The sequence below is a fragment of the Tribolium castaneum genome, chromosome 5 (genome assembly GCF_031307605.1).
Source record: "Tribolium castaneum strain GA2 chromosome 5, icTriCast1.1, whole genome shotgun sequence".
In the NCBI taxonomy this organism is placed as follows: Eukaryota; Metazoa; Arthropoda; class Insecta; order Coleoptera; family Tenebrionidae; genus Tribolium; species Tribolium castaneum.
Window position 1 is genome coordinate 12286467 of NC_087398.1, and position 23348 is coordinate 12309814.

At 35.6% G+C, this 23348-nt stretch overlaps 1 protein-coding gene across 1 annotated transcript in view; it reads right to left on the reverse strand.

The window, feature by feature from the left end:
• Nlg3 (Neuroligin 3) overlaps window positions 1–23035 on the reverse strand; it is a 142063-nt gene extending 119028 nt beyond the window's left edge. Inside the window, exon 1 of the mRNA XM_001810835.4 lies at window positions 22485–23035. Coding sequence (XP_001810887.2) covers window positions 22485–22908 — 424 coding nt within the window. The 5' untranslated portion in view covers window positions 22909–23035. The remainder of the gene's footprint in view (window positions 1–22484) is intronic.
• Window positions 23036–23348: the final 313 nt, after the last annotated feature.

Consider the following 23348-nt stretch of genomic DNA (forward strand, 5'->3'; position numbering starts at 1 on the left):
TCAGCAGAGACACAAATCAATAATTTGGTTGTCGCGTGTTGTTATAATTCTTCGCAACTGGAGCGGATGAGTTCTTGTAATTACCGAAAATCCGAGTCAAGTCGGCTATAATTAATAAGAAGCAGTGTAAACAGCGTCGTTTTCTCTCGTGTTGTGCCAAAAATCCATCAGAGGCATTCCTCGCTATCTTAAAGCAAACTCGTAATTGTATCCATTTCAAGGCATATCTTTGTATTGTCTTGACAAATCTGGCGCTCCCCATGCGTAAAATATGCAAATTAATCATGATTAGTTGGCAGGCCTGCAGGAATAGCGATACATACACGGGTTCTCTCTCCCGACTCGCTTTTTCCCGCTTTGTTTCGAGACGCTTTGAAATTTCAAAGCCGGCGAACTAATAATAAATAAATGCCGGCGCTAGACCCGCGAATTATTTACACACACACAACCGACGAAAAAATTAAACAACCGGCTTAAAATATCAAGTAGATGTAAGTGCCTCTTTGCATGCAACGGTTTAATTATGAAAGGTATTTCACGCCTTGTTACTGCGGAATTTATTTCGCGAGGTGTACCGCCATGAATAAATTTCGGCCGAGTTAAGAGTGTCCATCATTAATTCGGAGGTCATTTTCCTACAGGAGACACGCCAGAAGTTCATACGTTGGCTGCAGCACATTCGACGCGAATTTATAGAGCCGTTAGCATTAGCATTGTAGATGAGTGGGCCGGTGGCTGGAACGCAGAGGCATAGTTGTAGATAACATCAATTAACGGAACTGACGTCAGACGGGAAACCCCCTAAATTCGCACACAGCTATATATAACGGCAATCTGATCGGACGCTGACCAATTAGGCACTGGATCTATCGGTGACAACTGAGAGGACGCGACCAAAGTTCTAGGTACACCGATTACAGGGACAAGACTCAAAGGCAATTTCTTCGACTCGAGTTTCGGAATAATGTCAAAGGCGGCTCAAGCACAAACAATCGACATTTAGTAGGGGAAAAGTATCACCCTGGAGAAGTAAAGAAAAACTGGTCGGAATCACCAAATTTTATAATTTCAGAAACCAGGAAAAAGAACTTGACATTAGTTTACAAAAGCTGTATTACGACAAAGCGAAAGAGTCTAAAACTATTACTTTATAGCTTCTGGGTTCAAATTAGAAAAGTTTATCCGAGAAAAATACCTCCTCGGGTAATTGATTGAGCAAAAGAACAAACGCAGTTTAAAAACTGGGTCAGCTCCTCAGACGTACCTTATATTGATGACTAGAATCCGGATTTTAAGTTTTTTGCCTTTTATATTCTTTTAAAGCAAATCATTTAATCGAAATACAGGCTGTTCCGTCGAAACCGCACATTAGAAATATCTAAAAATGATGTACAGCCATAACCCGTTAAGCCCTCTTAAATAAAAATATTTTTAACATGGCGGCACTTCCGGTTATACCGGAAATTGGTATTAATTTTTTTATTTTAAATGAAAAGATTTTTTTTCACTTTTTTTATAACTTGGGTTGGTGTGTTCAAAATTGAAAAAAGTTTACAATCTTCAAAATCTTAACGTTATTTTTTGACTTCTATAAGTAATTTTTTTCAAATTGAATTTCCCAATTTTTATTTCACTGCATAGAAAAAAAATTGTTTTGCAACACTCTGTATCAGCATTCCCTAAACTTATATGTGTTGTTTTTTTGACACTTTGGAAATTTACTAGCCACAGATATTTTTGCATAGTTTGATAAAGATACGTTTCTCCAAGGGCGGATCCAGGGGGGGAGCAAGGGGGTCAAACATTAATTTTCATTTTTTCATAATATTAAAGCCTAATGAATAAATATATTTTTTAAATAATTAAATACAAGATTTTTTATGCACATTTATGAATAAATTATTTATTTCTAATGTGTTACTGTTTCGTTTAGTTCAGTATAAGGAAAGGTGTTTGATGTTTTTATCTCTAACAAAATACAATTTTCTGGCAACATTTTAATTCTAATTGAATATCCTTCAACCCGTTCATAAAAACAATTGCCGGCTTGAAGAAGTTTAAACTAAAATCGAAACGTTGACAGAAAATTGTATTGTAAGTGATAGTCAAAAGAACACGAAATAACTTTTCTTATAATAAAAATAATCTGTCACTTACTTTATAAAATATAGGAAGATATTTATTACTTAACTTTAGTATGTAGATTAATATTGCGTGTTATAATTTATGTGGTAGTTTTTTTTGAATATTAAAAAAAGTGTTATGATTATGATTAACAACTATGTATATCAAAAAATGCAAAAAGTAGAGTGTTTTATGCAAAAAAATATAAATTTGCATTGTAATATTTTTTGGATAAAAAGTTTTTTTGGGCTTAAATTTTGTATAAATTAATTTATTTCAATTTTAATATTTTAACATACCGACATTAGGTTTCATTCAGTAGTGTCATAAAATTTTTTGGAAGGGCTTTCCCCCAAAATTAATTTCTGGATCCGACCCTGCATTTCTCATTATCTCAGCGATAAGTTTTGTTCCAAATTTTGCTTTTCTTTCGGTTGAAACAAAATAAATTATTTAAATTTAAATTTGAAAAACTTTAATTTCTTATATTTTACTCATGTTTCACAACCTATGGGAAAAGGGCTATGGCTAATGATTTTCTCAATGCTAACAATAAATTTGTATAACTTGAAAACTCTATTCTCTCTTTATTCTTTACAATTCGTAAAATAAAAATTGTGACATTTCATTTGCAAATGAGTTATGAGTGTTTGAAGTTCAGCTAATTTAATTTAAAAAAATTGGGGTTTATTAAATTTTTTTAGACATCTGAAAACACGAGAGAAAAGCTTCTTTCAAATAAGCCAAGAAGGATTTCAAAAATGTAAGAGATCGATTTTTTAAGTCAATTGCAAATCCAAAAATTTTCAAAAAACGTAAATATTTCGAAAACAACTGAATTTAGGTATAAGAAAACCTCATAAAAATTCCCTTACAATAACTCAAAATGCTATAGATAGCATAGCCTTCTATATAAAATAAGAAAGTTGATAACAATTTAAAAATATTTTCATTAATCAGGACCTAACAAATTATGATTGTATACAAATTTTCAGGTGACTGTCTTTATTAGAACTCCCAATATATCTTATGTGGGGTTTAGACAGAACAGCCTATATAATGTATATTCATGTGGTGCATAAATTGGTCCTAGGAAAGAAATTTTTTGTGGTCGCCGAGACATAAATAAATAGTGCCAAAGAGATAAAATTAAAGTTAAGGTTTTTCGACATAAAATCTGGATTTAATTGATGGCTGTAAGGCCGGCAAATGGCTGGTGTCCATCGCAATCTTTCCAGGCAGAGAGAGCGCATAGTTATAACAAGCCATTCGCGAGTTTCCTGCGACTAAATTACGGCCAATTTTCTTTATTTTGAGGAGGAACATTGTATAAAATTATAGTCGTCGAGTGCAAGCGACTGAATTTCCCGAGGACAAAATGCAAATAGCCCTTATAAATTTGTAAAAATCTGAAATATTCAGAAAGTCGACTTCCGTCGAACCACCTGGAACGTGGCCTATCCTAGAAAAGAGGCGGAAAATTAAAACGTGGAACTATCGATCCGAGCAAATTACACTTGTGGTTGGCCAAATTGCTTCCTAATTACCACTCGGAATTGCAGGCGTTTTTGATACGAATCGCGCATTGCCATTAATCGCCGATTTATAAATTCGGAAGTCGGTGCGCGACAAAAGTTACGTAATTTATCATCAGACGCCAAAAGGGACACTTGGAATGGCAAATCACCGACAAATACTTTTCATAGGGCCATGAGCACGTTTGCGATAATTTGTGTGATTTCTTCTCGATGCTGGTAAGTAAATGAAGCACCGGAAACGTCAAGATTCGGAAATATTTCAGTTTCGCACTTACGAGAATTGAACGGAAGCCACTCTGCGGAATTAACTTGCAACGAAATTAAAAAAAGAGAAAAGCTGTTGCATACAGCAGTCGCAATAAGATATTCTCCTGCTAATACATTGGAAAATATAGGGACGTTTGCATAAGATAAAAGTTGCATTTTCATTCGGTTTTCATATCCAGGTGGAGGCTAATTTTTGTTATTCCTACTCGCACAAAACCCGACATTCTTAAAAGAAATTTAATTTAACAAAATCATCACAGAATTATTTAATTTTCCTACAAATTATATGTCTAACCTTATACATACAGTAGAACTCGGTTATAACGAAAGACCCGTTTTAAAGTCCTATATTATAGTAACAAATTGTTTCTTTTTAACGAATAAATCTCGATTTTAACGTCAACTTTTTAGATAAAAAAGCGACCTAGGACTTGGTCATAACGTACACCCGTGCATTTTTTTTAGGAAAAATACAATAAATATTTCCGATATTCTAAAAGATACCATAGGTTAAAAATAGCTTTTAGATGTTTTTGTTAAGTACAAACAAAATTCAGTAAAAATAATAGAATATTTGCTATCTTATCATATAAATACCCACCTAGTAAGCACACTAACGTAAAACTAAAGAAGATCAATAAACGTTAATTAGGGTGCAAAAACGTTACTTCTATCGTTGAATCAAAGCAAAAATGTCCACCGAAATAACGTTATTTGTAACCTAAAACATAAAGTTTTTTTTTAGTAATTATTTAAATAATTATGTAACGCAAGAATATAAGGTAAAATTATAGAAAATATAAAACCAGTAATAAACGTCAATAAGCAAAAAAACAATAAACAATATCCGCCCATAACATGAAATACAAATTTATTTCCATAATTTCTTTATACATTTTAAGAAAAACTTTTTTTTTTACTTATTCTAAAACCTTACAATGAAAACGGAATTTTTTTGTGTAGAAAAGTTTTATTTAATTAATAATCCTACACTCAACATCCTAAATACTATTTTAAATAACTTGATTTTTTCACAGTTATTAAATATATATTTGAAAATACGTGATTTTTTAAATAAAACTTCAAATTAATGTGGTATTGTATAATACCAGCACTGCACTTTTTCCTATTGTTTTAAAAGTCGATAATATTTTTTAAATTATTTACTAGTTATTACTTTAACTGGCTTTTTTTTTAATATAAGTGTTTATATTATTTAATGATTGTCGAAAATAGATGCACGAGAAGTTGTTACTATAGTAGTTAATTAGTAAATATTTTGAATTTTCTATACAATTAAAAGGTTACATCAACGTTAGACAATGCCATAAAAACCAAATTTAGTTTTTTTTGAAACGTTAGTTATACGTTGAACATAAACATTAGTAAATACAATTAAATTAATAACGTTAAAGTTCTTTTACGTTTTTTACAAAAATATAACTTTAAGTTAAAACGTATTTTAAACGTAAAAATTGGTCAAAAGGATAAAAAATAATTCTAAACTACGTAACATAAACGATAAACAAAAATGTGATCATACAACCAAATAATAACGTTCTGAATTTCAACGTATAATATCATGTCAACGTTAAAAAAACGTTAGATCTACGTCTGTGTGCTTACTGGGTATGTAATTAATAGGTTTTTATTTTACTGAAGATCGCATAAACACACATAATAGTATTGATTTTATTATCCTATATTTAGTTTTTAAAAGTCCATGTCCGTTCCATAGAAACGCCAATGTTCAGCAAAATAAAATTGCTCGCTAAAATAGATTACACGTAATACTTTATATCCTATATCTATTTTAAACATTAGAAGTTATTTAACTTGAAGATTATTCTATTCTTCGGTTAGAACAAACAATCGGTTATAACAAACACATTTTGAAGTCTCTTTGCTGTTCGTAATAACCGAGTTCCACTGTAATTTATCAATCATTCATTTCATTTTTCGTATCTTCAATCAGATTTTTTATAGAGCATGATCCATTAGAAACATTTTAACTTCCAATGTAGCTATGGCTTTGAATTATTACACAACTTTATTGTATTTTTCGAATGTTTGCTCGATTAAAAATGAAAACAATTATCTGAAATCCATTTTTGAGAGTTATTTAAAAAACTGCACGAGATATGTTGATAAAGGTCTCTTTGACTGCCATTGAAAAAACAGAGTCATTCCATTTTAAAAAAACTGTGTTACCATTTATTAATAATCATTTTCAAAAAATTATACTAGCTTTGCAATATATCAGTTGTCAATCCTGAAAATTTTAAGACCCATCAAACCTTTGATTATCAAACGCAAAAAAGATTGTTCACATGTCGCAAAGGGTAAAATTTCGACAAAAAAATTTACATATTTCGAAAACTACGAAAACTATGACAGTTAAGTACATTTCACACAGCTTGAAAAAGCAAATTTAGGCCGGTTTCTGGTACTCTAGCACATTAAAAGTGAAAAAGTTTCTAATGTAGGTCCTAAAAGAATCAGCTTGTAAAGGTTGTCTTGTAGAATGGTTTGGGTTTTATTTATGTTTTGTGCTTGAGTTTTGAAAACTTTGGTGAAAATTCAACGGTCAGGTGGTTATGAAACTCCCCATGTCGTAATTTCTTCGTTTTTGTCGCCAGCAGGATCATCTCCTTCTTATAACCCTTCCAATTTTCCAGTCGTAATTTTTCATAATCTTTCAGTTACTCCAACCCCCGTCCGTTTGCTCATTTTTTTAAATAAAGCATTAACCGTCAAACCGCCCCTTTTCCCGTAAAACTAATCTTATTTTGTTTCGCTCGCAATAACTCAACCCCAGATCGGCGAACGAGCCATTAATTCCGTTTAAAAATTGGTAGAGTGGATGCCCCGGGCACTCGGAAGTATGTTTAATTGATGAAAATAATTAAGAGAGACGGTGTTAAACAGCTCTTAGATTAATACTCGGACGAATTTCGGAGACCCGGTCCTGCTGTTGCGGACTACTTTCGGTCGACCGATAATGAGTATTAGCGGCCATGTGGGGTTTGAGGCTCGCGTGATGGATATTAAGGGGCAAAAAATGTGATTTATTTTGTTGAATTTTTCATTCGTTGCACTGGAATCGACTGCGCTCGAAATTGTATTATCCGGACTATTAAATTAATGAAAAACAAACATTATATTAATATTACACTAATATATGTTTGACAGATTTTGCGAAGTTGCCGGATAAAAATCCCTAGTGGACATTTATGATTTACGCGTATAATGTAGGTAAATAATGAATGCAGTGTACTCTTGTTGTGCGTTATTTATGGCTGATTTAAAATGCATTAAAAACGCCCAAATTTATTGGTCTATAATTTCGCCCGTAATACTACATAAAATCACAATGTTTAGCTCCTCAACAAATAAAAATTAATTTGAGATTTCGGTCGGAAAGTCGTTCCTCGGGTAAAACAAATTCCGCATCCACGTTGAAAAACACGTGCTGATCAAATATTTACACAGCTCGCAACAAACAAGGTAATTAATTTCAGGATTGTGAAGTCGTTACACGCATATATGAGCAGAGCAAATGGGAATTGGTCAAAGATGGGAAACGGAATCGACGGATGTTATAGCCCTTCCAGGGAATATTAATTGTTTTTATTGGAGGGGACGAAGATTCGCCGCGACTTGTTTGTCGAGATTAAATATGAGTTTTATGGTAATTACAAAAGCTCTCTTAGTGCTTTATTCGCTTGGACGTAATTAGCTGGTGTTAATGGTTGCGTTTATTTTTACGTTTTGCCCGGATTAGGAGGCTTCCCGGATTTTTGACGGGGAATTATGTCACTCGTATCGACCCGTTCTAATTCTAATGTCTGCTCGGGACGGCCGGGAATTATCTACGGGAGTATTGAATGGAATTTCATTTTACTAGAAATTTCCCTTTCACGGCTCTAGGCTATTGTGGAGTAATAACGCGATAAACGCTTCCTCCCAAGAAACACTCCGAGGACACCGCGCTTCACACACGATTTACAACTGTTTAACAATCAGTAGAGTCCGGATTTCTAGACTGCGTTGTTCGGTGTTCTTTCCCCTGTTTGCCGAATTTGATTGACGCGGGAGAATTTTCGTGTAAATACCTGGGGCTTTAGCGGCACTCGTCACGTTCCTCCCCGATGTCAGATAAGCAACATGCCATGAAAGAAAATTAACATAATTAAAAAGATATGAAAGTTGAAACCGCTTTAATATCGCGAAAAGATGTGGAGGCGTCTCTTTACGACGTAGCTTGGGATCACTGCACCAACCCCATTAACTCGGCATCGCGTCGCGATGACTAATAAGGCTTTGTATTAATAATTCTCGTCGAGTTTCGCGGAAAAACGACGCTGCTCACCAGCATCCGACCTAATTTAAGGGCGTTTTTATCGAGAATCTGCACTCGCACAATGTGTCTGAGTTTTACAAGTCGACTCGTCTTGTGTAAAGCAATCGCGGAGCCGCTGACACGAAATCTTACTTAAATATTTAACCAAGCAATTTCTTAAGTTGAACCTCGCGAAAACTTTGATGGCATGGAAAACCAAACAGTGCTGCACAAGCATTTAGCGCACTAACACGAATCTGCATAAAGCATGAGTTTCTCCGAGTAAACACTTAAAACTTTGGATTTTTCCCGGAATTTTTCGCACACTCGCAAATTAATTAATTATTTTCTTATCCCCGAGCTCTTACAAGTTTTTATTGCCTAAAACACATAACGATCGGAGTTAAGCACCGACTATTCAACTCTAAGTCTTCGAGAATGGAGGAGTTGATTGTCGCGCCGTGAACGGAATAACTCCCGGAAAAATTAATTAATTTAGATGAAAGCCTCTCGTAAATAAGTTGCCGAGAGGATTAAATCCCGATTTGTTTACGTTTTGTTGTTCTGATTTAATTCCGACACTCCCTTTCCGCGTGTATTGTTGTAAATTACTTTATAATTATCAGTTAGCCGGTCGGGGGATTGTTCCGACGTCGGGACCTAAACAGGAGCATCCTGCCGGCCAAGGAGTACGTAATCATCGGTTTACCCACCTACGAAATTGCCTATTAAGGACCGAAAGTAATAAAATTAACATTAAATTTTGATTCGGTGCACGCGATGTTATTATTTATCGCGACGTTCGCTCGTCCACCGATAAGAAACGAGCGAATTTACTTTCCATCTTGTTTGACATACCTAAAGATACCCCTTAAACACGTCCCCCGATAATTATAGATTATTATCAAAATGGACATCTCCTTATTACTAGTCCACCCAACTAACTATTAACCCCAAAAGCCATAAAATTTTCATTAAATCTAATTACTTCCCGCGAAAATCACGAAATTGGGACACGCAATACCGTTATTAAAGAACGACGCACAATTAACACGACTCTTTACGAGCCCTTATAACTAAATGTTTGGACAAATATATTTTTGTAAGAAAACGAACGTCAAGCTAATGAATGTTATTAAAAGAAATACGTTTGTTTTGTAACTTACGACCTAGTTAAAAACTACTTTACAACACTTGATATTTATTATTAATTTGAAAAAAAAACTGGTATAATATCTGCCAACTAATTTATTTGGAAAAAAATCTTAGTAATTTTTGACATCTCTTTTGACTTCAGTGAAGACTCGAATGTACATACGCTAGCATTTTTTAACAAATCTGAAACAAAATCTGGCATTTTATATTTTATTTTATTTTTTACCACTCTCAGTGACTACTTAGAACTATTTTAAACATTTTAACATATTGTTATTTTGTGCCAAAAAGACACAATGATATTTCAATCAGGCCAAGAAGTAACATTAATGAAAGAAGTACCTACCAAATTATTATTTCCAAAATTTTGCTATATGACCAGAAGCATATTATTTTTTAAAAAATAAAAATACCACCGGAATATTGTTTTGCAGAGAGTAGTAATAAACGTCTTTGCAAAATATGTTTAATACTGTTTACTGTCCCATCTATGAACTCAAATTGCCCCATCACCTATACCATCTGCTTCTTGGCAAATATAACCGTACTTTTGAAGCAGTCTTTTTTATAGAAGATCTCTTGTTTAATTTTTACTAGCTTCTTATTACAGTAAAGTTTTGTACAATCCGAGTAGACAGTTTGCAGAGCTCGTTCGGATTATGAAAACGTTCGGATTATAGAATTCATAATAAATGATATCAATATAACCTGTTCGCTCCAAATGTCTAATACTCTAATAGTCGACCATTTGTGCCAAGTTTTGTCAAAAAATTCTAATTAATTCTTGGTGTTACAATTTCTATGATATTGAGTATATTACTAATAAAATACTAATTAAGTGTTTTTTCTAATTTTTTGTCTGAAATTTACCCACTTGGCTTGGCATCTAAATGTATGGACGCTAACAGATTTAATACCAAAATTTAACTTTTAATTTGAATGATGCCAAAACATTTATTACCTTTTAAATTACTTTTAAATTTTTTTAAAAATAATTATTCAAATTAAATTAAATTAGTTAAATTAAATAATTAATAAAAAAATTAAATAATTTAAATTATTTAAATTATTAAAAGGTGGCATTTCAACAAAGCAAAATAATTTCTCTAGAATACTCTAGAGCATATTCTATGCCACAAGTTGTCAAAAGACACCTCATTGGCAGAGATTATTCAAGTAGATGGATGCAAGATACGATAGTTATTAAAGCAAAAAGCTGCTACGACACTTAGAGTAAAACTTTGTATAAGTTGCCGCAGAAGCACTGCTTTATGGAGTACAGAAACATATTCCAATTATTATTGTTTTTGAGAATGTTGTTGCAGATGGATAAAAAACAGCTCTTGGTTTTCATCATAAGATACACACAAATGAATAACAAAATATTACACATTACTTAGTGCTGCTCAAAAAAAGGAAAGAACTTTGTGGGTCAAAAGTAAGTTATCACTTGGTAGTGGACATACAATAATTGAAAAAGTTATATTTACTAATGAATCTTAATGTCTGCGTTGGTAAAGCTGAGCTACTCAAAAACAAGTACAGTAATGTTTGGATATGTGGATATTTGTGTGTTTGGAACCCTATAATCCGAACACCCCAACTGTGTAAAATTGTATACATAATCCGAACTTTTAACTTCCGTAATCTGAACTACAAATTGAATTAGTTAAAAACATCAGTGCAAAATATAAGGTGTTAATGTTAATGTTTGAAAATAATTTTGGATGAGTCAGGGGGTTAGTATCTATGGCTTTCCTAAAAAAGTGTTTAATTTTCTAACAATTTAAAAGGCAATAATGGATTTTCTTAATTGCTGGGACACCTTATGTATGTAGATGACTGTATCTAGATATTTGCATGGTTAATGGTCATGTTAGGTGTCCAAATTTTGGACTATTTCCTGTTGGATTTACTTGATATGGGAGAAACTGGCAAAACCTCATCTGTAAGCCAGGCACACCAAATTTACATTTCGAAATACATCGTGTTTTAACCATAATGTGGTCAATGTATACAGTATACATATTTTCACCTGAGGATAACTACTTTGTGGTAGAAACACGTTGTCTTTCCAAATAAAATTTTTTGTGTGTCAGGTTTAGGCTGTGATTTTGCTCATCCCTCCCATACCTAAAAAATCAAACAGGAAGTAGTCCAAATGACCTAATTCGATGGTAAACGGTCAGAAGTGAAGAACTCAGCCATTGCTCAGAAATTTATTTTACAATTTTGGACTTCATTTTTTTTTAATCTGCTTCTTCTTCCGCGTAGTGCTGAGCTTTTTCTAATCAATGACTAATAACATTGCATAATAATACTTGGATTACTATTCAAACAAATAGCAATTTCTCTAAAAGAAAAAACTCCTATACCAAGTCCAAGAATTGTGCTTTTATAAGATTTGTTTAATTGTTGGTAATGTTTTTTTGACAAACTACAAGCATATTTTTCTTTTTACAACACTTAAAACTAAACAATTTTAAAAGACCATTGCAAAAATTGTCAGAAAAGCAAAAAATTGGAAGAACAACACTTGCTGGTAAAGGAGCTTAAGTGTTAAAAACTCTATTATCACTTGATTAAAATGTTTCACATTTTAATGATTTATTACCTGCTAATAGCCTGACATTTGCGCCAGGTTTCGCAAAAAAATTCTTATTGCTTCTTGATGTTGCAATTTTTATGACACTGAGTATCTAACCAAATTTTGTCATTCAGTTGTTAGGGCTCGTATTATTATTTTTAGTAAAATTCGGTCGAATCCAAGTTCCAACTCTTTTTCGTGTTAAAGACAGCAATTTTGTGCGATTTGTCCCCCACCCGAGTTTCTTTCGATTTTCACGTAAGAATCAACGTAGCGCGCATAAATATATTCATGGAAACAGCCCTCATTGTAATATCGATGGGTTCGGATCCGTATTAAGGAAACGTGCGAGGAAATATGAAATTTCCAAGTGAGAAAAGCGGGTTTCCAGCGATCGTCGAATTAAAAAAAGTGCGATTGGCAGTCGTGGCACGCCTTGTATAATTTTTGCGCTGGTAGTTTATTGTGTCAGGACAATTTAGGCCGACAAAGCAATTGAAAGACAGTCGAGTACGTGTAAAGAAATATTTTTCACTTTATTTCGACTCACGATTTAAGCCACTGTTGAAACCAAAACGTGACAACCTGGAAGTTTATTTTTCTCTCTTGTCTTGAGGAGTTTTTCGTACGTCGTGATGCCAAACGAGTTTTGTATGTGACTTTTGAAGCGCCATAAAACGGGACAATGTTGACAAGAACACGACGGAGAGACGACTATTGATTAAAGACAGTTTTTTGCTTGTAAACGAGAGTCTTTTATGCCGTTTTGCCACGACTAAATTTCCATAAATTAAGCAGAAATTAATACTTTTACACGTAATCGGGCAACTTTTACGTTCTGGAGCCGGGACAAGTTGAAATATTAAACACAAAACTCATTTAACTTTTCCAATTTAATCTGTTTGGTTGTTTGGTAAAGGCGAATTTAAAAAACACAACGGCATGTCACCTTGAGCCTTGAAACATACTAGTAATATTTTTTGAATCAGCTTTCCCCTAATCTTCGCCACTCACAAATACAATTTTCGCAATCAATAGAAACCCGAATCCCCGAAGTACATTTATGTAAGCTAATAGGGTTGGTAACCCTAGGAGATTGCGTCTGATAAAAAAATCGAAAGAGTCAAAGTCATTCGATTATCCTTTGCGAGTTTCCGTCGAGACACAAATTAATAAAAATGGTGGATGCGCCGGGAGAGAATTATTCCGACTTTTGAACTAAAATTGCACTAGAATTCAATTTGAAATTTAAATAAAAAGACTCGATGTTAACTTTTAATTCACTTTGACAATGAGTCAAGGGTTTGAAAGGTTATTATAAAGTGTTGGCGTAAAAAAGCTTTCTCGGCACTCGATGTCAGATAGTGGAAAGGCAATGAGATAATGAAAATAAATACAGAGCAAGTGGCGTGAGAAGATAGCGAGCAGTCTTCTTAACTGTTATGTTAATCGTTACCATAACCATTTCCTCCTCTTCCCGACCCCTTAGATACATATCTCATGGCGTTTACACAGCGCGAATTCGACTGAAAAACACTCCCCATAAACAAATAAGTGGCTCAAAGTAACTGGCAAAAAAGTGAAATAGGAAACATGTTAGAGATCGAATTGAAGTCGTAATGTATTCATGAGACGAGTGCCGGCTATACACAACCGAATCGAAATCAAATATTGGAAAAACGCAACGATTTATTTCGAGTGGCGCTGCGCAAAAATTAGCACAACTAATCCACATGTTAGACATGGAACGTGTAGTGAATTTTAGATGGAATTAAACTCGCTACATTCTGATGTTTCAGCAGGAACAAAGCGCACATAAATTATTCCGTCGTGCTCGTATTTGACGCGAAATCTTTGAAAACTTATTTAACGCGCCGCCTTCATCAAGTACCAAACTAAGCCCAATAAATATATTACGACGTTTGATGCACCACAAGCGGAGTGGCGTCCGGAATGTGCAAACAACAACAAAAAATTAATTAGTTTGTTTCGGGCTTATCAAGCACAGAATCGGGAATGTAACATGTTGAAATAGTTGCGTGACACTTTTAATAAATTTTTTTAAAAAAGGAGAAATTCGCTTCTAAATATCCTGAAATTTTTATCTTAATTACGCGATAAAAATAAAACAACTGTTTTGAATATTTTAGCTGATATTAAAAATGGTAAATTACTTCAGGCTACTGGTTTAAAAATTTTATTGGGGCTGTAAAAACACTAATCACTGCGAAAATTGTTTGTGTAATAGTTTGAAATTTAATTATACATTTTTTGTAAACTAGCCTCGCAAGCAACGTGTAAATTAACGTAAAAATCCGACTGGGGAAAAGGGTAAAAATTTAATTAAAACTTTGAAGTTAATCGAAATTGATTTTTTCTCCGTCACAATTACGCCGCCAATTGCATTAACTTATCACAACTTTTCCAAAACACATACAGCTGAAAAATGAAGTTTGTGATAATAATTTATGCACTTTCTGGCTCGGTTAAGTGCTTTCGTAAAGTGAAAACTAGAAAGCTCCGGCTTCAATTTGGGCGGTCTTGGTTCAATTGGTCCGGCGAAAGCTTTTTCGAGCTTTAATCATCGCTTAAAAGAGCGCTTTCGCCGATACCGAGCCTCCGATTTTTTATTAATGATTTTAGAAGTATCGGTTTCGTCTTTGTCTCTCGAAAGCCGGCAACAATTTTTTCCTTCGTGTCCCGTTATCCTGTCAAAATTTAATCTGACACGGCAATTTATTACAAACTTGAACTTTTTCGGTGTACCATAATTCCGCTCCGAGGCATTCTATCTGCGTTCATCTTTGTCATGCCAAGTTAAGCGATAATGGTGCAAGTGATATCGATCAAAAGCGAGAAATAAACTTGATGAATCGTCTCGTTTTTGCTCCAAAAACCCAATTTTTGGTGCGGCGAAAATAAAACGCTCTCGGCTGGGTTTGAGACAATTAAAGAAATAAAACTCGAGCGCTTCGGTAGATTCCAACTTTATTAAAACTTACAACGGTTCGCTCTTTATAAAGTTCAAAAAGAGACGAGAGGCACGGAAAAACATCAACATTTCTGCATAAATTCTCGTTTACCTTTGCCCCAATCGATACGGGCAAATCCGGGCCATGAATTTCCGACGAATTTATGTCTAGACGGTCACACCTCGCGAAAAAATAATCGCACCAAGATTTTGACGAAGATGTACGTCGGCAGACCGCCTCGAGGTGGAGCTCTAGCACGAGAGGGTGGAATCGCTGTTTACGATTTCCCCTCGAAGGAGAATTTACGGGGAATCGCAGCAGATGACGATTTATGCACGCACAATCGCCCCCGACTCTGATTTAATTTCGTCGCGGTGGAAAATGCCGGTTATGGGGCCGATTTTTTGTTTACAAGATTCGGTCGAGGCTTAGTGTGTCACCGGTTTGATGAATTACAGGAATTCGGCTGAAATGAGGGCCGGTTCTACGAGGCAATTTTATTCGAATTTTGTTTATTACGTCATGTGCACTATAATCACCGGAAATTGAATAGTAAAATGCATTTGACGTTTTGCTCTAACGTATCAAAATATTTCTCTAATCGAATTTTATTAATATTGTATTATGCGGCATTATCATATTGTTGGTTTTGGATTCGGCTGAAATTCATTTAAAAGCAAATGGATGTCAAACCTTGTAATTACAATTATTAATCCAAACAACTTATTGCGAATTTAGATCCACCCATACGTTAATTTCGGCCACCGTTTGTTGGGGCGAATGAGCGAACTGTGTGCGCGTTTTTTGCGAATTAGCGATTTGTCTTCCCGGCCATTTCTTGTGCACTGACAGTTTTACCATCGGCAAATATCGGTGGAAAGCAGCTCAGTGTCCGGTCCCCGGAGGATCATTCATAACGGTCGCAACCATAGATATCGGGTATTAGAGACTTGGCTCGTAAATAAGGCGGAGGGCTGCCTATACATCAGTTCCACGTCTGTCTGCTGCCGATACAGCTCATCCATCAGCTACCTACTCTCGCATTCTAACCCGGACTGATTCCGGGCCGGTTAAAAATGTAAAAACCAAGATAACACACCGATGGGGGAGATTGGGTGCACCGCCGATTGCACAAAGAGTGATCGGTTGTATTAATACCCGGATCGATAAATGGTCAATGTAGAAACAAGGACCGGAGTTTGGGAGCAGTCGCTCATTTTCATTCCGAGGAGGGCGCCAGTAACTGTTTTATATCCGGGTGCTAATTGGTTCGTTCTTTTCGCGATTGAACCCAATTATTCAAGATTAACACCGGCATAACGAAATAAAAATCGGGAGGAGAATCAGCGTAAATCTACGCGTCGGTGGTAACACTTGTGCTTTCGCCGATTCCGGCCAAATTTAATAAGTTGGAGCGGTCCATAGATCAGGATCAGGCAGGATTCGATTTACATTCCTTCCATTATTCTCCGATTCGGACACGGAGAGAATGTGTTAATAAAGTGCCCGGAAAATTTATTAAAAACAACATCGGACCGGAGCAGAGCTTCTCAATTTTCCCTAACTAAATGCACGGACACGGAGTTATTGTTAGCGTTTTTTGCGCCTGCACACGGACTAAGCAAATAAAAGCCGGAGGTTATCTTATCATTTTAGCGGCAAGAATCAGGAGGAATTATTATTCGAGGAATTTACTACAGTTTACCAAGTTTTTTCCCTTCCGAGCTCGTGATTTGAAATATTGATGGCACGGGCAAACTCACGTCTTGTGCTTTGAATATGAATCCGGAAAGCTTCCGGTTTGTATTTTCATCAGCGAGATTAGTTCCTGATTCGCCTAATTGGGGCAAAAATTAAACAAAAGGTGTCACCTTTGCAAAATTCTCCTTCACAAAAATAAATAATGAAATGTTATCCAAGGCACGGAGCCCCGAATGATAATTAAATTTAATGAAAGGAGAGTGAGACGGAAGTTTTTCATCCTATTTGCTAATGAATATAACTAAGCCGTGTTTGTGGAGATGGAGAAAGGTGGTTTCACGTTACGTTTAAACAATTTTTGCGAAAAACAGTTTCGTGTTTCCCTGCAAAAGTAAAAGCTTGACCACGGGAGCTCATCTTACGACGCAAACCGATCAATGCGCTTGTTTGTCCGCGATGCAAATTTTCAGATCCTGAAAAGTGCCAACTCGGCACGGAACGTGGTCATCATTCCTGAAAAAACCCGAAATTGAATCGGAACACGCGTCGCGTGTCCCAAGTGTTAATTTTGTGCGATAAGAGCCGGGTCTTTGTACGAAACTTTGTTTTTAATTTTTATTTTGTCGATTGAGCTTTTCCCTTATCAGCCCCGCACATGTGTAGCTTTCCGCTTTGCCGAACCTCTTGCTAATGATTATCAAATATGTAAATAGAATGCATGACGGAAAACGTTACGCTGCCTTTTAGAGCTTACATTTCACGTGAACTCAAAGTTGAACCGCATTTTCATTAAATGTTAATGTATTTTTATTAAAGCCGGTGCAAGAGGGACGTCCCTGCGTTGGCATCGAGCGACTTTATTCCAGTCCAGAGATGCCATAAACAAGAAAAGCTTATGAAGAGCAGACAACTTGAGGACGCGCTTAATCTAAATATTCATGTATATCTTGTAAACTTGTGTCACGGCGGAAATAATGGCGCATTTTAAATTCAATGTGGCGACTTTTTGCCCTGCTAATTGAAAAAAGGACGCTCTTTACGCAAACGAAAGAAATAAAGGGAAAAATGTTAATAAACATTCGCTTGTTCGCTGCGATTGGCTCGCACATTCGCTAAATTGAAAAGTTCAGGAATTTCTTATTACAGCAGCATAAATGTTGAAGCAGGAAGCCTCGATATAAAATATTTAATTTGATCGCTGACATAAAAAACTCGTTTATCTCGAAACAATTACAAGCATCGTTATAATTGCTCGCATCTAGCGTGTTAATATCTCGGGTGTGGCTTTGATGGTGGAAAATTGGAAAGCTATGCAAGCGAAATAAAGACATAACGCAAATAGTAGAGCTCGAACGAGTTGATACGCTCAACTTGGGGTAATTGAGATTTCGCAGTGTGATGAAAAATGCCGACATGTTTACAGGAAGTAATTTGTTTTTGGTTAGTTGTCCATTTGAATACCTGTTGACGCGAAACACAGCAAGTTTTGCATTTTGCGAAGCTGATTAGATTGTATTTTTAGAAAGGCTTATCAAATGAATAGCCTCGAGACTGAACCAACAGAGAAATGGCGTCACGGTTCACTGTTTGTGCATTCAATTAGCCGACTTTGCAATACATAAAGCGAATCCGATACAAAATTTGTAGTCTTTGTTTAGTGCACCTGATGTGACCAAATTAGCGACGTAATTGATAGCTTGATTAAGACTTGTTTGTTCCAAACACGATTTTCAATTAATTAAAATTTATATACTTTTGTTGCCTTGCTTCAAGCATTCTATTTCAAAGCTGTATCAACTAGATTTTCCGAGTACTGAAAAAACAACGAAATCATGATATTGCTGTTTTTGATTTTTAGTGAAATGTTTTTGAAACTAGAGTGCAGACAACGAAGCTATAAACTAATTGAGTCATTTCGCTGAAAACAGTAGTAATAAGTGGCTGGGAGTGCTCATTTTGTCGTAACGTTTTCTTTAAACTGATCTGTATTCCCGTAGTCAAAGTCTGCGTAATACAATTTCCGGTCTCGCGAATTAATTAACGCTTCAGATCGTGAGATTATCTCCCCCGTCTGAAATATGCATGAGCTGAAAGCGGCATCGTGTCCGAGAAAAAATATCAATATGCACTTGAGGTCTCTGCGTGTGGCGAGCACCCTCGAGTTAAAGGACTTACCTCACATTTCCAGCCAGAGCATATCTGAATCAGCGATCTAAAGCAAATATCTATTACGACAGGTCGGATCCGTCCAAAAGTGAAAATGTTTTTCTTTTTCAAAGGAAACTTCTCACAAACACTCCGGATCATTTTCTTTTACAGTTTCCATCAATTTCCTCGGGCTTTGCCAAATATTTTCCGATGTGTCGGCACAATGGGAACTTCCCTCGCAATGTTTTACATGTTTAAATAGCCCCACCCGGAAAAACCCCTTTCATTAAATCTAACACATTTCGTCCGTGTACCTGACCCGGACTTGCCCGAATCTAATTTATTAGAAAATTGTGGCCATTGAAATGGCCCAACTTTTTCTCTCGGGCTCTTATCCCGGTATTGACCGAATAGAAAACTTGGTAAATCCTCCTCGCAGTTCGTCTCGAACGAATTAGAGTGATATTAGGGTGTCGAGGCAAACAACTTTTCCGGAAAAAAAACGGAAAAGATTATTAATGGATAGTGGCGTTTCCTCGCCCGGAAAAACAACAAGAGTCGGATCAGATTTAATTACAAAAAGTCGATCGCGACTCCATGGACGTCATTAATATCAATTTCGGATCGAAAACAAAAGGTCAATGGCCATATTTTGACAAGCTTTTCCCGGGTGTTTAAAGTTGCGCCGACAGGTGACTTCCCGAACATCCCGCCAGATTTACGGGATCTACGCGGCTGTATTTACGTCATAAATCGTAAAATGGTAAAACTTGACGACTTGCGGCGAATCTAAGCCAAACAGGGTGACCCCTTGACTTGCCCAATATTTGGAATGTTTATTAATATAGAAAGAATGTTGACTCGAGGCAAGACATCAAAAAAGAGATTAAATTCCTGTTATTTAATCAAGTTGTTGGCAAAGTATGGATTCGGGAAAGATAATTTATTACAAGTATTATCGCCAGTCGAACGATAATTGCTATTGAAATAATTCGACAGTTTGGAGGAGATGCGTGTAATTCGCACTCATTAGAAAGGAGAGCTCCAACGTAATGATTTAGGCTGGCGGCTTAAACTAAAGCGCGGTTAGTTTGCGGAGAGCGGATCATTTGCAAAATCGCTATAAAACGCTAAATATTTGACGAACGCCAGGTATTAATATCTGCGGCTTATACGGCACGCAATTTATAGAATATATTTTCAGGATATATTTTATATAAATTTTACATATTTTTGCAACTGAAAATATTACAGTGCCCTGAGAAATTTGTACCGACAGTCCCAGAATTTTTAAAAAATACACATTTTTCAGGTTGGCATAATTACATTTGGTTTTATTTTGTCTTTTTATTTTGCAAAATAGGAAAATAGGGGAAGGGTTTTGAAAAAATGATTGAGTTCTTCAATGAAGTTCTTCAACGTTTTTTGTTAATAGTATTAGCAAATATGAGTCTTTTAGAAGTTACAAAAAGAAAAGGATACGATTTCTGACTGATAAGTCGAAAACGGCTTAACCCAGACGAGAAACAATACTTAATGAATTTAAAATTCTGAAACTACTTCCCAAAAACCCGTTAAGGCATAAAGAATAGAATAACGATTTTGAAATTTACTGACGATTTTACATACACCACTGAATTTCTTAGTAAAAATTTTCAAAAACCGATTTTGAAAGTTTAATTCCAAACTTAGTATTTAACGGCAAATAAGAATCTACAATGTTTGACTGACAATTCAAATAAATCTGAACGTAGATAGAAAGTATTGACGGATTTAGAATCCTCAGACGATTTCAACTAAAATACAATACATTTGTGTTGCTTTCAAAGGCCAAATTTTCGAAAACCTGCACTGAATGTAGTTCGAGAATTAAGCTTTAAACACATACTAATGTTTACGAATTTTTAGAAACAACACTAATAACTCAAAAATTTGTTATCCCAAAGAGAAAATATTGACGAATTTAGAATTTTCAGCTAACTTACGAAGACATATTAATCTTAACAGCAGAAAATCCACGTTTTTTTAATGTTAATTAGAAAATCATTTTTCATACATATAAAATATATAAGTTCAAGCTTCAAACTTTGAAAGTAGATTTTTTGCAATCAAAGCCAAAAATGCATAAAGAATCTTCACGTCAAAAATTGGCAAAAAAATGGCACATCATATTAAAGTGTCAAACCTATAGTTTTTTACAAATATCATTACTATTTTTTGTTAGCAAATCTCATTAAAAAATTCATTACCTAGTATTTATACAAGATGTGTTAAAATCATTTGATAGTTCACTTGGAATTTTGTTTACATGTAAAAAAGTTGTGCCACTCTACTCAGAAAAATCCGCTGTTAATAAATGCCAAAACCAAGATTTGTGAAATTCACAAATGGTCAGTTAATTATATTCAAAAATTTTGTTAAAAAGGAACTAAAATGTTACACTGTGTAAGACAACACTTTTATTATTAAAGCGTATTTCAAATTTGGAAACTTAATAAATAAAGAATGGCAATATTCGGAGTCAAAATGTCTGTCATTAGTTCTAAAAAGCGACATTTCTTATTTTACATCAGAAATTCACAAGCGTCTAGATGAAAATCATTAATGCACACTTTGTTTTATTTTATCTATTTACCAAATTATATTTTGCAAGCATTTCTACTAGACATTTAGATTATTTACAATATTTTTCATAGCAAATGACTATTATTTGCTTAGCAGTTTATGAGAATCTAATGAAAAAAGGAACCTGGAGCAGATATGAAGCAGGAAAAAATGAGAAATTGAGAAATTTCCAAACACCACCGGTCGAAAAACTGAAAATTATTTAGGAGCTTTAGAAAACTGAAATTTTAAAGACCAAAATTCCAAAAAAAAACTATAATAGATTCAGAATACTCCAACAATTTTGCATAAGATAATTCAATTTGGAAGTTGCTGCCAAAGTCCAATAATACTGAAAAATAGAACCTGGTGCAGATGTTGAAAAATTCCCAAACACACACCTAAACCCACACTTGTTTCATCAACCAAGTTAGCATCATTAGGGCGCTGATTAATCTGTTTTGGCTTTGGTGTGTTTGAGAATTTTGGAATTACTTGACGCTCGAAACTCCAGTCCTGAATGTGGTGCCGGAGGTTAGGCTTTAAACAACCAAAAATCAACAAATATCCGGTGACAAAAACGACCAGAATTGATCGATTGATATTGACCTAAAGTTATTTTGTTCATTTGGCAAGTAACTATTTTTCTGAAAATGTTCAAGATTTTGCTGAGTGAGATTTCCGATGGTTTGTGAACAGCTCCGGAAGTATTCATTTTAACATTGAAGTTTGGTGTTTTTGAAAAGTTTTCCTTATTTCTCATGCCATAAAATGGGGTTTTTATCTCTATAACGCTTAGCCGTCGAATGCATTGTAAAAATGCGATGCTTTATGTATCAGTCGATAAATTGTAAAATACACCCGGAATTTTTCTCAACGATTTCAAGATGTTCGAAACTTTTATCTAACAAATGCAGAATTTAAGACCGCTTTTTGTAAATGGAATATCAGCGCATTGTTGGGGATTTCCAGTCCAGGGCTTTTGGGTCATTAATTTTCATATTGTTTTTCATTTCATTTCGTCAATATTTTTCCATAATAATAACCTTGCGCCGGTGCGTAGATATTGAGGTAGAGGCAGTCCTCGCTCTGGTTCTGCAGATGCGGCAGCAGCCTCTTGAGGTACTCCAGCCGCCCCCTGGGCATCCTCTTGAGCGCCGCCGTCTCGTTGGCGATATCCGGCAGCCTCTGGGGACACACCGGACTGAACTTGTCGGCAATTTTGACCCCCGACCACAGGGCCCCCGTCACCGGCGGCATGAACCGCAGCCTGCCCAGCGGGGGGCTGGCATAGGGGATGCCCCTGAACACCTCCACCGGCTCCAAATGTTTCGCGTCCAGCTGCACGATAACGCCACTCACGTCGCCGTACTTCGTGTGCACCGTACGCGAGGTGAGGTCGGCCGCCGTCACGCGCACCGCCGCCACCACCACCAGAACTGTGTTGAGGACGACGCCGGCCGGTGCCATCTTCGAGGAGGTGGATCACGTGGCCATCACTGGGCCAGCATACGGCCGCAAGTCGCGTCACATCGAAAACACCTGGGGCGCGAACCGAATGACGTCACGCGACGGCAGATGCAGCCTAACTGCTGGCGCGACGCTGGGGACGCCGGCATGCGCACCACCGATGCCCAAGTGCGCAGCTTCATGCACTACTTCGATTCACACAAGAAGTTGGAAACGAAGAAATTTTACGAAAACCAACTAAATTTAAACATTCCTAACACAAATTCATCAATCATTGGAGCCGACCAGGTGATTTTTGCAATTTCGTCAAGTTCTAACAATATTTTGAAAATTTTTAAACAATGCTACATAATAGGTGGTAATCTAAAAAACAATTTAGGGAACGTAGAACAAATGTAAAAAAAAGTGTTATTTATTATAAAGTAACTTTGAGTAGAGTC